Raw genomic sequence first — 15,778 nt, forward strand, 5'->3', positions numbered from 1 at the left:
CTGAAGAGCAGGGAGATTTATGGTCTAATATTGATATAATTTGGGGTGTTTTATGTTGTGTGAGCTAATCATTCTGATCAGTCTAGGATAATAGTTGAATGTAGGTAGGATTGTCAGTTTGCTTCTAAAGGAGAGGGCCATTGCAAATTGGGGAGTGGGTATCAGAGAGTGTTAAGCCTGAGACAGTTTTTAGGTCAAACCAACCAAACAGTTAAAAAATATGTATTGTGGGCTTACCAAGGACATATAGGGCTTACACCCCCCCCCTTCCCCCCAGTTGCTTACATAGGATGGTGTTATTGTCACTGTCATTTGCTAGCTACTTATTCAATGGCTTTTCTTGACCCAACTTTTTCATCTTGTGTTTGTCACTACTGTGGAGCATATCCGTTTTACCATCTCTCTGATTGGCTGTTTTCTATCCTACCACTGCTCACTTTTTGGACCTTCTTTACTTTTTCTGAACCCTCCCTCACACCCCTCCTATTCTCCATGTTACTCTGTCTGATCCATATGCCGCCCCCTCCCTGGGTTCCTTTATGGCTTGTGGTGTTCTTGACTCACCTCCATGTTTTTCTCTCCCTCGTGTGCCTTTCCCCAGCCCTCTGTGTTGCTCCGTTCCTCATGTGTCTCTTCCCACCATCCCCCTTTAATTTTTACTTCAAGCCCCCAACCCATATGGGAGCAAATTGAGAGGGACCTTGTTAACGCAGCATCATGTGAAATTCTTCTGTAAATGGCACCACTTGGAGAGGTTCTTGACGCTACCTCTGTGACAAGTCTGGATGCAGCCAAGTTTTGGAAAAACTGCCATGCACAAAGTGCAAATACACCACCCACCCCTGAAGAGGAACATCTACACTTTGCAGGCCTTTTGTTACTCTTAGTAATGCAGGCCATATAGAAGAGGTCAGTAAAATTTGCAAATGGGTCTGTGTTAAAAAGGAATACTGACAACACAGTGGAAAGGTCTGTGTGTTAACCTTTGCATAGGAAGTCAGTGATTTATTCATTGCTTGAAAAAAAAACATCTTATTTTGGATTGTTGCAAATGCTCAATATTTATTTGTTTCGGATCAGGGCAGTCAAGGTGTTGAAGAAGAAGAATGTGCTCTAGTGTTTTCTAATCATACATTTTGTGTGTCCCTGTACGGGCACCCAGATCAGATGGGATTTATAAATAAGTTAAATGGTACAAATAATATGAGGCAAGTAGTGGATCTTTTTTAGTTTGCCAGGAATAGAGCAGAACACAATGCAGACGTTTGTTGGGATGCATACAAGGCATTGGACAATATGAACAGGATCTTTGTGACTTAAGTCCTTGAAAGAACGAATCAAAGGACAAATTCCTGTTCTAGCAAAATCGACGAAGAATTGACTGAACTGTTTTCATATCATTTTGATATACGCTAATGTATCTAACAAGAGTGCCCTTGTCGGCTTTGTTACTTACTCTGGCATTGGATCTCACTAGTGCATTTCGTTATGGGGATTTAGGGGCATATTTATGAGAGGCTTGTGCCGCAGTTGCATCACTTTAGTGATGCAATGGCAGTGCAAACATTTCAACTATTATCTATGAGGCCACACAAAGCCACTTTACGAGACTTTGAATGGTCTCAAAGATATGGAGGGAGCCAAGGCAGCGCAAATTGCTGCATTGCCTTACTCTGCGTTAGGGAGGCGTTCCATGGACGTGGCAGTGGGTGTTCTCATGCAACACCCATAGATTTTGACGCATCCCCAAATTTATAAGAGCCTGTAAATTTGGGGATGTGCCAAAGCCTTACGCCTCCCAGGGGAGGTGCAACGAGGAAAAATATCTTTATTTTTTCTTGTTTTTTTTTCTTTCCATGTGTGCTACATTCTACAGCACACATAGAAAGAGGAAAACGCCTCCCAGGATTGTTCTTGTGCAGGAAGGTGCTCCTTGATGCACAAAAACAATCCTACATGCAGCAGAGGCACCCTTGCACCAAAACGGCGCAAGTGCAAATAGTGTGTTTTTGGTTCGAAGATCTTGTGTCAATGATGAGACTGGAGAGTTGGTGAGCTATAGCCAATAACTAGTATTTTTTTGGAAGTCTTAGATGGTCTTAGTTGTGCTTGATGTGGATGACAGTAGTGGAGAACTGAATGGATGGATGGGAGTAGAGGGAAGAGCGAGATGGAGCAGTTTTATACAGTGAGAGTATAGTGGAACCATTGCAGTGGTGTTTGTAACCCCCTCACTTGAAAGGCTGCTCCAAAGGTTAACTGGTCTGATTGTTAGAGCAATATCCCCTTTGAATAGCCCGATTTTATTGATAGATTTGTTTTGTAACCCCCCCCCCCCCCATTTTTAAACAATGTATGTAAAGCTGTTACATTCCCTTTCCGGAGCTTCTGCAGAAGTAAGCATATTTATATGTCAGTCTTTCTTCAGATATTAAACGGAACCCCCCTGGAAAGTTTTTCAAGTTCATCAGCGTCTTTTCATATTATGTTGACCAAAGCTGAAGACAATATTAAAATAATGTTCTTGTGTAGGTAGTCATATGTTAGCGCATTATGGCATCATCAAAAGTTTTTCGGGCATGTCCTGGCATGCCTTGTGGCTTTAAATAAATATGTGTTAAATCTGGGATTTGATAGTTCCCAAATCGGCTTAGCATGAAAAGATCGATAAAATGTGCTTTAATGTGGTATTTCCCCTTTTCTTGCAGGACTTGCCGGGTCATGCTTGCCACGCTTCAGCACCATGCCGTTCATCTACTGTAACATTAATGAAGTGTGCTACTTCGCCAGCAGAAATGACAAGTCCTACTGGCTTTCCACCTCAGCTCCTATCCCCATGATGCCCGTCAGCAGCATCCAGATCTCAGAGTACATCAGTCGCTGCTCTGTATGTGAGGTTCCCTCGCAAGCAGTGGCTGTGCACAGCCAGGACACGACGATTCCCAAGTGCCCAGAGGGCTGGCGCAGTCTGTGGATTGGGTATTCTTTTCTTATGGTAGGTCACCTGGGCAGCTTTTGTGTGTCCCCTTTCCAATCACTTTACCAACTCTGTCACTTCTCCTTTCCGCTTTGCCTAATCCAATCCTTGCCCACCTTGTTGAAAGCAGAACATCATAATCTGTATGGGTGAATATAGGCCACCTGTCTGGCCGGTGCATTCTGGATCTGCTGTTCATTGTCTCCAGCAGCTGACGTTCCCGTCTTCATTCAGGGATGAAGGTTCTGTTCCCAGCGCTACAATAACTTCTTTGAGTTTTAGTTGCAAGGAGGTCTCTCTTCATCTTTGCTTCAGAGATGGTGTTGTTTTGGCAGCACAGCTACTATATATACTCAGCTGTCTTTGCGTCAGGCATTGTTTTGCCTTAATTTGAACAAAATAATTTGTGAATGTGGTTAGTGAATGCATGAAAATTTGAAGCAGAGTATAATAAAAATCATTTTTTTTCAGGAAGTAAAGTAGTTTGTTTTTCCCATATACAGTACAAAACCGAGATGAAGGCAATGAGACGGTAAAGCTGTTGCACCTTATCTGTATCACTTTCTAGATCATCATGCTAGCCTATTAGAAGTGCTCCATGGTAGATCATTTTAGCTGCACTAGGGGCAAACAGAAAAACTCTCTGGTACTTCAGCTGGAGAGAGATTTTGGTGGAGAATATTTTCTATGTTATTTGTGCCAGAGACTTTTACTGGGTAGATGGTATTTAAAATGGTACTTTTGCTGAAGTTGACCACTTGAACACTGACATTCTGTGTAGTAACGAGGCCTCTTTCTGTAACCAAATTTCTTTTTTGTTCTAGCACACTGCTGCTGGTGCGGAAGGTGGCGGGCAGTCCCTGGTCTCGCCGGGCTCATGCCTCGAGGATTTCCGTGCCACACCATTCATTGAATGCAATGGTGCCCGAGGAACCTGCCATTATTTTGCAAACAAGTACAGCTTTTGGTTGACCACGGTGGAGGAATCACGTCAGTTCATTGGTGCACCACCCTCAGAAACACTGAAGGCGGGACAGCTCCGAACGCGTGTGAGCCGGTGCCAAGTGTGCATGAAGAACTTGTAGAGAGAACATGAACTACAGCCCACAACTTAAGACTCGAAAACAAACCTCAGAATTGTCAAGGAAGCTAATGAATTGATTCGCCCATCAGGTCCGCTTCAAAGCTTAGAAGAGACCAGGACTTCACAACTATTGGGAGAGATAAATGTTGTTGTAGTGGCATATGCAGATGAGATATGTTACACTGCATAGTGAAGGAGGGACAGGCTCGTTCCATGAGACCTCCGAGTGTTATTCAGCTTGGTGCTACTCCGCTTGGATTCCAGTGTTGTACGATTCATGGCTACCTCAGAAAGTCTATCCTGTAACATCTGAATGAAATACAATGAACTGTCCACTCCTCAAGCAATGAGGGTTCTTGCGCGGAGCATCTTGAACAATGAGGATGTTCTTTCCTCTTTATTGTCTTTTCCTCCAAAGTTGACCGTTAACGCAGAATCCATTGGCCAGCCATGCGTGGGCTTCGCTCTCACTAGACAAATCATTAATCAATAACTGTGCCATGCTGGAAAGGTAGTGGGAATGGTGTGAAAAGTAGCTGGTTTATTGAGGCAGAATGTTTGATTAGCATGATGCAAACTGTAAATAATGAATGCATAACAAAGATGCCCTGGCTAAAATACATTAGAGGCAGAATTGCACTTCTTCACGAGGAGTGATCTTAAATAGAGCATCTCTTTCACTCTGCAAAGTTTAAGGTCAGCTGTCTCGGCTGCACGTTTGATTCTATTCCTACAAAGTCGTAGGGGTGGGAGATAATTCACATTTTCTGCAGCTTGGTGGAATGAAAATCGTGATTGTATTAAAGACACTGAGGTTAATATTATGAATGCAACTACTAAAATACAAAGAAAAGAGTTGAAAACTTCAGAACGGCCCATCAGTAATAGGAACACTCATCAGTCTCTTTCATTGTTGTCACTACACTTAAACTCCATTGCAAATGAGGGTTTCCTGAAATCATTTGTTCCTTTTCGAGCCATCAACTGCATTCCTCTCCCATTGCTCCTGCTACAGTGCATCCTTTACTCATCAAACTGTGAACCAAGAATACCATTAAAACAATCTTTAAAGCGAGAGATTATTTCAGGGGATAACGTCAGCGTTTGTAAATTCAATAAAATCGTGATTTCCTTACTACCGAACTGTAAAAAGGCAAGAAGGCTAACATTATGTCTTGTCAAGGACTTACCACAGCCTGGGCAGCAGCACTTGTCATAGTCTTCAAAGAGAACCTTTTCACTCATAGTTATTTAAACATTTTCCCACACACAACCTCTCGTTTCATTTCTTGAGAAAAAGGTATACATATTACTAGATGTGAGTCTTGCTCTCCAAGAGTGACATGTAGTGTCTTCACATCTGAAGTCCATTAAAAGACACCAGATGTTGCAATAATTTTAATTCCATGTTGATCTTTCAAACTCCAGCGTCTGGTTACATTGGGTCTCCAACAGATGCAACAGACTCTGCCCACCTCTCATAGTATAATTTTGTGTAGCAGCCTCAAACTTTGCAAAACCTCATGACATACACATTTTGACTTTCTAAGAAACCATCCACCATTTTGCAACATGCTTAGTTTGCTGATTTTTGCACATTAATTGTTCTATACAATAAACCCATTTTCATGCAACCCTGTGATACAACTAAAATAATTTGTCACCTTTCCAGTAGGTGCCATAACTCCAGACACCAGCCTATCTATTTCCTATAATCTTATAATACTGTTCCTTACTCCTGAGGTCCAGGAACAAATAGCGAGTTTGCTATTCATCTGCAAAGGCTGTGGCAACAGCCTACTCTCTGACATCCTATCTGATCTGACTACCCTCGAGAACTAACTTGGTCACATCCTCCACTGGACTTATCACTGCTTAATGGAGCAGAAAGGGATAATCCTTTGCCCTTTCAAACAGAATCACAAACAACAAATCATCTTCTTTGCAGGTGCTCTTTTAGTTGGGCATTTGATTTGCCCCCCCCCCCTCCCGACCATATCTTTTGTCTCTTTACGGATCCCAAGGTATGCAGGTCAGTGTTCTTCTACCCAAGCTTTTCTGCCTCTCTGCGCCATGTGCTTTGTGCTTTCTGTTCTGTGGTTATTTCCCATCCACTAGGAGGTCATTTTTGCCTCTCATGGTGCCCCAGGCTAACTAGTTCCACTCTTTCTTCACACTTTGCAGCTATATGTCAGCTCTTCCCTATGGCTGAGGTTTGAAAGAAAATGTATAACATATGCTAAAAGCACATAAAGCCTTCTCTGCTTCCTTATGTACGAGTGCATATATGCATTGCGCCATGTCCTCTTGACTCATCTCTTGTTGTGCTTTATGTAAAAAAAAAACTGGCCTTTCATGACATTTATCTTTCCTGTCAACTCTAAACCTTCCTCACTGATGAGACCGCTTACATAACCACCGGCTGACACCCATTTTAATCCTTCTAAGTGGCCTTTAACATTCAATTTAAAAAGAGTGCCTTAAACCTAAGAAGATGGCTCACCCACATAAGACCACAGCATATGCCAGTTGGTGCCGCTGATGGGCTATCCATGTACTTCTGTAGCCCCGACCAGAGCAAGTCAAGGACCACAAGAAAACCCTACCGTCCCCACTTTTACACACTGAAGTTAACAAGAACGACCTTATGGTGCATAAGCGCCTCACACTCCCTGCCTGACAATGTTGCTAAGTGAAAATAATTTTTAGAAAACTTACCTCTGAGACTGAATTTGTCTGTGGCAAAACACTGTTTTCATATTAAAACGCAGTCACACTTCTCAATTCTTGCTAAAACAAAAGTTACTCAACCAAACTGCTATCTAAATTTACACCAATGTTTGCTTTTCACCTGAAATTTAAAATTAACATTTTTTTGGTTATTGGCACTGTTCCTAATTTTGCAGGATGTATGCGCTTGTTCTACCGATACCTCACCACATACACAATCTCAATCCTTAATTTTCATGAGGCATGCAATCCACAACTTCAAAACATATGAGATAAGATTACTGAAGGAAGGCCGGGAATTTATGACTGCTTATGAAATCCCTTGGACTATGTTGAAGTGTTAAATACTTTCATTGTATTTTTTTGCTCCTGTTAATAGTAATTTTAGCAATAAAGTAGTTCATGCATAATGTTAGCCACTGTGCCTTGCCATCAAGTACTGCCTTTAGTTCCGTTTTGTGAAACCACTTAGATTTTACCAACACTTGTCGTAGGCGAGGATATATTTAAGGCCTGAAATGATGGGCACCTCCAAAACTTATTGGAAACCTCTCTGGTCACAATGCAATGTATGAGAAGTAATTTTCTGTAGTGATGAGTAGTGAAGACTGAGGAATACATTAACGGCATAAGAGATTGAGACCAGAATTGGTAATGCTTGTGAATCTCACCATATGCTAGAAATATTTTCACGCTGCTCTTTTCTAACCCACTATTAGGTTAATGGAAATTGTGAACATGCCTTTTACGGTAAGGCCCTTAATGAAATTGAAAACCCCTTACCAGAAGTGCTAATATTGTCTTCCTATAAGTTATATTTGTGGTGGCCATAATGTAGTTTTGGTTTTGTGGCTACCTCTTTAATTTTATAAGCAATATTCAAACCACTAGAATTGTCTATCCTTTCCGAGGTAGCCTTGGTGCTATTGTTGTAGTGTATATTTTTAATAGACGTCCCAACCCTATTTCTGTCACCAGCAGTCTGTTTTCTCAAGAGATAACCCGGCAAAGGGCTGGATGTAAATTTGAGACTGCTAAATTGTCCTACCTGTGTGCTACCTTACTTGTACCTTTCGTTGTTAAATAGGTTATTATGTCCACAATTGTTTTTTAATACACGAAAACATATATTTACAGTATTCCCTGAGGGTGTTATTACAAATTCAATACTACTGATTGTATTTCACAAAAGGCAATAGAGTTAGCTAGGAAGCAAAATGAGGTATTACACTGAAGTCTGAAAATAAGATTTTCAACTTCTGCATACATAGCTAAATTGTGTAAGTCTTTGAGCACACTAATCTTACAGAATTGGCAACGACAAATGTGCACATTTTAAATAAAAGTGATTTTAAGATTAAGCCGTTGACTTCTTCCTCTTTTGGCATTGTCCTTCCAGGAAGTATATTTGTCCACATTTTGCTTAAAGACGTACGAAATAAGTCATAGATAATCTCTTTTCATTAAACAACTCTCCAGTTATTGTTCAGCATTCAAACCCCTATTCCCATTGGTGATTTGATAGGATTTCAGCTTCTAGCCATGTCCTGGGTCCCACATTTTCCCAACATGTGGGTATCTTGTTACGTTTCTGTGGCTTTGGAAACTGCTTCTCAACTTCGTTTAAATTGCAACTTTGTGCTGTCGGTACTGCTCAAGGGTTACTGCATATTTGTGGCCATGCACTGTATCTCTTGTGGTAGGAAGGTGTGCATTAGTGAGGATTACAACGTGATTCTACTGAGATAATATTCCATTTCCTCGAATTTTCCACTCCTAATCTCGGACACAATTCTCTGGTTTCAAGGCATGCACATAGTGCTAAAAGTGTTTTGCAGCAGCTTTCCTAAAAACCTACTGTTTGTCACATCTGAGAAAACAACCATTTTGTGCATGCCTGTGTTCTGTGTGCCGCTGACCAAATGAACTGTCTGGCATGTATGGATTGTAAAATTAGCCCCATCAGACAGAGGAAATTGAATTTTAAGACGTGGAGTAAGTACAGGTGCTGGGAAAGCACTTGGGGCCATATTTATACTTTTTGACGCAAAACTGCGCTAACGCAGTTTTGCGCCAAAAAATTTAGCGCCGGCTAACGCCATTCTGAAGCACCATGCGGGCGCCGTATTTATTCAATGACGTTAGCCGGCGTCAGCCGCCGGCGCTGTCTGGTGTGCGTTAAAAAAAACGACGTACACCAGGCAGCGCCGGCGTAGGGGGAAAATGGCGTATGGGCGTCCACAAATGGTGCAAGTCAGGCTGAGGCAAAAAAATCGCCACAACCCGATTTGCGCCATTTTTTTACGACGCCCATCCCCCATTGAAATGACTCCTGTCTTAGCAAAGACAGGAGTCATGCCCCCTTGCCCAATGGCCATGCCCAGGGGACTTCTGTCCCCTGGGCGTGGCCATTGGGCATAGTGGCATGTAGGGGGGCACAAATCAGACCCCCTATGCCACAAAAAAAAATTAAAAAAAATACTTACCTGGACTTACCTTAATGTCCCTGGGGTGGGTCCCTCCATCCTTGGGTGTCCTCCTGGGGTGGGCAAGGGTGGCAGGGGGTGTCCCTGGGGGCAGGGGAGGGCACCTCTGGGCTCATTCTGAGCCCACAGGTCCCTTAACGCCTGCCCTGACCCAGGCGCTAAAATCCGGCGCTAATGTGGGTTTTTTAGACCCGCCCACTCCCGGGCGTCATTTTTGCCCGTGAGTATAAATACGACGCATATGCATCGGAGTCATTTTTTAAGACGGGAACGCCTACCTTGCATATCATTAACGCAAGGAAGGTGTTCACGCAAAAAAATGACGCTAACTCCATGAACTTTGGCACTAGACGCGTCTAACGCCAAAGTATAAATATGGAGTTAGTTTTGCGTCGAATTTGCGTCGAAAAAAACGACGCAAATTCGGCGCAAACGGAGTATAAATATGCCCCTAGGTGACCATATCCAAGGGCCATTACACCCCTTTGTGAACGCCATCTTCCTTGGTCGAATGGACTGCACTCTAGTGACTGCTCTGGCGGGAACCCCACTTGGTTAACTGACCTCCTCTGTTGTCTCTCTCTCCCCCGCAGCATGGATGACATTTTTCAGTGCCACTTGGCAAGGTTCAGGGAGAGGTATATCTCACCACGGAGTATTACTAGAATATCCTTTAGGTGCAACACCTTCCGGATGCTCCTCAGACACCATGGCACTATAAGCTACGCCCATTTTGCCATCTTGGTATGGCGACCCAAGTCAACTATGCACCGTGAGATTGTGCTTAAGTGATCTTGCCACTAGATCCTTCAAAAAGGATTGCAAATTCTTCCCCGAGTGACCCACCTTCTTGAACACAACAGAATATGATCCCCATTCCTATTTCCTTTAGTTGATCCTGGAGGTAATATGTTTGAATCAACCCTAGTGTGTCAGGTCAGCTATGGGCTACCGTTCAGGCAGGTTCATTAAGGGCCTGGTTTAGAGTTTGGCAGAGGGGGTTACTCCATCACAAACGTGACGGATATCCCGAACTCTGTATTATGATCCCAAAATAGCCTGCAGAGATCGTAATACGGTGGACGGGATATCCATCACGTTTGTGATGGAGTAACCCGTCTGTCAAACTCTAAATCAGGCCTTAAGTCTTCCCTGTGCCTAGTTATATGAACAATTAGTATAAAGTTATGTTCAATCTGGGCAAAATTAAAAACTGTTATCCAAGCCTGGCCTAGCACAGCCCTGGCACATAGTTAAGTCCCTTGACAAAGGGCCCTGTGGCCAGGGAAGGTCCCTAAAGGCTGCAGCATGTATTATGCTACCCCAAGGGACCCCTCACTCAGTACATGCACACTGCCTTGCAGCTTGTGTGTGCTGGTGGGGAGAAACGACAAAGTCGACATGGCACTCCCCTCAGATTGCCATGCCCACTAACCACTGCCTGTGGCATAGGTAAGTCACCCCTCCAGCAGGCCTTACAGCCCTAAGGCAGGGTGCACTATATCAGAGGTGAGGGCATAGCTGCATGAGCAATATGCCCCTACAGTGTCTATGTCTATTCTTAGACACTGTAAGTACAGTTGTGGCCATATTAAGTATAAGGTCTGGGAGTTTGTCAAAAACGAACTTCACAGCTCCATAATGGCTACACTGAATACTGGGAAGTTTGATATCAAACTTCTCACCACAATAAACCCACATTGATGCCAGTGTGGGATTTATTGAAAAATGCACACAGAGGGCATCTTAGAGATTCCCCCTGTATATCAGCCAGCCTGGTAGTGTAGGACTGACCAGTCTATGCCAGCCTGCCACTTCCAGGCGAATTTCTGACCACATGTGGTGAGTGCCTTTGGGCACTCTGTGCTCAGAAACAAAGCCCATCCTGGGTGGAGGTGCTTTACACCTCCACCTGCAGGAACTGTAACACCTGGCGGTGAGCCTCAAACGCTCAGGCCTCATGTTAGAAAAACAACGAGGAGTCACCCCCTCAGCCAGGACCACCCCTAAGGTGTCCAGAGCTTAAGTGACCTCTCCTTGAGAAATCCTCCATCTTGCTTTGGAGGATTAGGACCAATGGGGATAGGGATGTGTCTCCCTCCCCAGGGGGAGTGGGCACAAGGAGGGTGTAGCCACCCTCAGGGACAGTAGCCATTGGCTACTGCTCCCTGGCCCTAACACACCCCTAAATTTAGTATTTAGTGGTGACCCTGATCCCAGCTCTTCAAATTCCTGACTACCTCAAGAAAGAAGAAGGACTGCTGAGCTGAAAACCCAGCAGAGAAGAGAAGGAGACAACAACTGAATCGGCCCCAGCCCTACCGGCCCGTCTCCTACTTCAAAAAACTGCAAAAGAAGAAGCAACACGTTCTGCAGGACCAGCGACCCCTTAAATGCCTCCAGGGGACTGCCTGCATTACTGAGTACCAAGAAACTTCCGTGGACAGCGGACCTGTCCAACAAGAAGAAAAAGCAACCATCTTTAAAAGGACTCCCACCCCACTCCAGAAGTGTGAGTCCAAAACAACTCTGCACCCGACGCCCCTGGCCCTTGTCCAGATGAACCAACCAGCCAGAGAGGACCCCAAGGCGATTCCGACCAAGTGTCCACCCTGGGCTGACCTCTCCACGACGACGTCTGCCTAGGGAATCCCGAGGACCCCCCTGACCGCGACTGACCGGGACAAAGATTCCCAACGCCTAGAGAAGCACTGCACCTGCAGCCCCCAGACTCGAGAGAGACCGACCACCGGTGCAACAGTAAGCACCAGGTGGCCCTCCTCTCTGTCCAGTCATTGGCTTGCCCGAGAAGCCCCACTGTGCCTTGCCTGCAGCGCCTAAGAGAACCCCAGGATCCCCCATTGAGTTCCATTGGGAACCCGATGCTCTGTTTGCACCCTGCACCTGGCCGCCCTGTGCCGCTGAGGGTGCGTGTTTGGTGCCTACTTGCCTCCACCCCCCCCAGTGCTCCTCTAAACCCCACTGGTCTGCTCTCCGACGACGCGGGTACTTACCTGCAAGCAGACCGGAACCGGAGTACCCCCTGTCTCCATGGGCGCTCAGTTATTTTGGTTCCTGTTTGACCTCTGCACCCAGCCGGCCCTGTGTTGCTGGTGCTGGGTGTTTGGGGTTATCTTGAACCCCCAATGGTGGGCTACCTATGCCCTAGAGGCTGAGTCTGTAAATTGATTACTTACCTCCAAATCTGTACTGTATTTTCCTCCCCCAGGAACTTTTTGCCATTTTCAAGAAAACAGTATGTATAGTCAATTTGATTCAAAGTACTGAACTCACCTATGCAAAGTACCTTTCATTTAATATACTTACCTGCAAACTGATTCTTTTGGTTCAAGAAATAAATGAACAAAATATTTTTCTACACAAAAACCTATTGGTCTGGAGTAAAGTCATTGAGTGTGTGTTGTCACTTATTGCTTGTGGGTGTACAACAAATGCTTAACACTACCCTCTGATAAGCCTAACTGCTCAACCACACTATCACAAATAGAGCATTATCTATTATCGCCTCTGTCAAGCCCCTTGTGGAACCCCTGGACTCTGTTCACACTATATCTCATTTTGATATAGTGTATACAGAGCTAGCTTCCTACACATGGCCACAGCTGAATTGGCAAGTAAGGCTAAAAACCTCCGATAGATACTTCTACCAACAGATTCTTCGCTTTTTGAATCCTCTTGAGTCACCAACTGCATCCAGAAACATGAAGTAGCACGCCAGTGGACATAGGTGGCACTTTGGCCTCATCCCAGCTTTGGATTCCAACCCAGAGTTAACATCATAAAATTATATAATGCTCCACACTGGTACATCAGTTCCTTTTTCCATGTGTTTCGTCACAAATGTGGAATTGCTCTCAACAGAACCTTTTTCTCACAGGTGGTTTTAAAAACAGTGCTCCCAGAGATGTCTCCAGAGAAAATTTCAGTATGTAAAACTTGCCATTCCTATGGTTGACAGATGTCGAGCTTTAATCCCTACTATGTTTGTCCATGGTGCCTAGGGCCCAAACACAACTTCAAGCCATGTAAGAAGGGCAGCACTATGCACACAAAGGTTATCAAGGAGCTGGAGGCCAAGATCTAAATGGAGTGGGCTTGAGATGAACATCGAGGGAAACAGCATTGTTCAAGCTCTAGGACATGCACCAGGTCCAACTCCAGAATGCCATTGGCTATTAAGTCCTCAAAGCGGGTTTGAGAGGAAAAAAAAAAAAAAAACTTTCAAGAATCAAATCTATTCTGGTCAGATCTAGGAGTAGCACTCAGCGCCTAAGAGAGGAAGTGTCCTGTTACAGCCATTTGCCAAGTCGGTGAGTACTTTTGCAGGCTTGAGGAGCTCTTTGGGTTGGATTCTGGACCCATTCAGGTGCCCAGTATCATTTACCACCTCCATGTTAGCAGTGAAGCAACCAATCTTCTTCCTTTTACTAGGAAGGATGCTGACAACTATCAGGCCTTGCAAAATGTCAGTGGCCTGGACACCTACCGGGAAGTGGATCTGGAAGCCCATGGAAGTTCTCAAGCTGCCATTACCTGTGGAAGAGAACAAGGCTAACTTCCTCACAGAGATTTTGCAGTCTACCTCTTAAGCAGTCAAACGGTCACTTCCTTTTCAATGTGGCACAGGTAGACCACATCTTGGTTGCATAGTACAAGGCAGCTTCTGCTGTGCTCTGAACCACTAGGTTTACTAGATGCCTGGGCGCCCAAAATTTCAAAAGGTTTATCCCTTCCAGATAAGCCTTTTGGTTCAGGAGTCTTCTTCCTCCAAGTTTAATCCCGATTATTTCCCCACTTCTACTTCTGATAGATAGTCAAGATTGAAGCCATGATGAAGAAGATCTTCCCTTCAGTGAGTCTTACCCCTCAGTCCATGAATTCATATTGTCTTTTAGACCACAGGAGATGGCACAAATGGTTATTTTGAATCTCTTTGATCACCGTTGTGACTTTTTGCAGAAATTGTATGCAATGGACGGTATGCAGTGAAAGCAATCTTTTTGCTCTGGATTGGACACAGTCCATGGACTGCTCCTTTGCCATCCCATGACACATTTGGATCTGCTCTACTGGGTTGTCAGGAGATGTCCAAGCGAATCTTATGGACATGTCCTTGGATGTTGCTCATTTGCTCGGTGGAAGAGCCACATCGACCTGGGAGCACTGCAAGCATAAGACTTAAGACTGGCTTCCACCAGCAGTACCAGCAGCAATTTCAGGGGATTCTCCCAAGGTCTGTCCTTTTGGCGGCACCAACCCTTGCAGCTTGAAGAGAAACCCAATGATCTCTTTTAGAGCTAAAGGGGGCACGTGATTCCACAGACCTGCAGAAGTCCTTCTTTTCTTTCCCCCATAAAACTGCTTTTTATCTGCCATTGAAGAAGCACATCAAGGTTGTGGGGGTGGAAAGGGTCCCATCTCTAGACACATTGACAGTCCATCACACATCACACTGGAGTTTTGGGCCCTGCATATTATCGAGCATTACTACAGTTTTCCCTTCCAGGACTTGCCCCCTTCAATTCACCCTTCTCAGTGACCTTAGATTCTGCAGCAGAAGGATTTCACTCTTTTGAGCAAGGGTAACGTGCAGTTGGTTCAATTTTTGGCCTTCACATTCAGAATGCATTTCTCTTCAAGGTGAACCTCTGGTGCAGTTTCTCTTTGCTTTGGAACTAGAAGGCCTGATGGTGTCCCTCGAATTGCAGAATGTGTATTTCCCATAACCAATCAATGGGTTGCTCTGGAGGAACCTGAGTTTGGGCTAGGTTTTACCCACGATCAAGTTTATGGTCCTACCATTTGTATTAACATCTGCACCTCAAGTCTTCACAAAGGTAATGCTGGAGTTTGAGGTATATCTTCTACGGGTGGTGATCTCTGTATACCTCAAAAACTGGTTGCTGAAGGTGGGCTTGCCACAGCTAGTATTGGACTACCTGCAGGCCACGATTTCCCTGCTGTTCGACCTGGAGTGTTCCATTAGCCTCCCCCCTCACCCCATGTTTAAGCTTCAGTACTCCCTGTATCTCCTCTTCATTGGGACAGAGCTGGATCATGTCTCCTACTAGGCTTTCTGACCTCTTCAGTGGGTTGAGGACATTCAGGCTATGGTCTTGATATTTTTAGAGGTTGCTCTTCTTCTGACCCTGACAATCCTGCACCTTATAGGTCTCTTTACTGTTACCTCAAGCTTGGTGGCATATACATGTGCTTCAGTGGTGCTTCTATCTCCAGTGTGCCCAGCAATAGGGAATCCTACATAGCGATTTTCCTATAGGTAGCTCTGGATCTACACTGGTGTATCACCTCTCATGTGGGAAGCCTTTCTCCTGTCCACTAAAGATAGCCACTGTGTTGATCTATGTCCCCTTCCTTGAGCAGATGGTCATCTCAAGGAATTAGAGATCAGAGGCTACCTTCCATCTGCATCCAGTTGCTACAGGTACTGATGGACAACACAACCATGATGTGGTAAGC

General features: G+C 44.6%; 1 protein-coding gene across 2 annotated transcripts in view; it reads left to right on the plus strand.

Annotated features, from left to right (window-relative positions):
• Nucleotides 1-8,152, plus strand: part of COL4A6 (collagen type IV alpha 6 chain) — an 823,409-nt gene extending 815,257 nt beyond the window's left edge. For both annotated transcript variants that reach the window (XM_069211616.1, XM_069211626.1), the window contains 2 exons: nucleotides 2,709-2,995; nucleotides 3,802-8,152. In XM_069211616.1, coding sequence (XP_069067717.1) covers nucleotides 2,709-2,995; nucleotides 3,802-4,062 — 548 coding nt within the window. In that variant the 3' untranslated portion in view covers nucleotides 4,063-8,152. The remainder of the gene's footprint in view (nucleotides 1-2,708; nucleotides 2,996-3,801) is intronic.
• Nucleotides 8,153-15,778: the final 7,626 nt, after the last annotated feature.

The sequence above is a fragment of the Pleurodeles waltl genome, chromosome 2_1 (genome assembly GCF_031143425.1).
Source record: "Pleurodeles waltl isolate 20211129_DDA chromosome 2_1, aPleWal1.hap1.20221129, whole genome shotgun sequence".
In the NCBI taxonomy this organism is placed as follows: Eukaryota; Metazoa; Chordata; class Amphibia; order Caudata; family Salamandridae; genus Pleurodeles; species Pleurodeles waltl.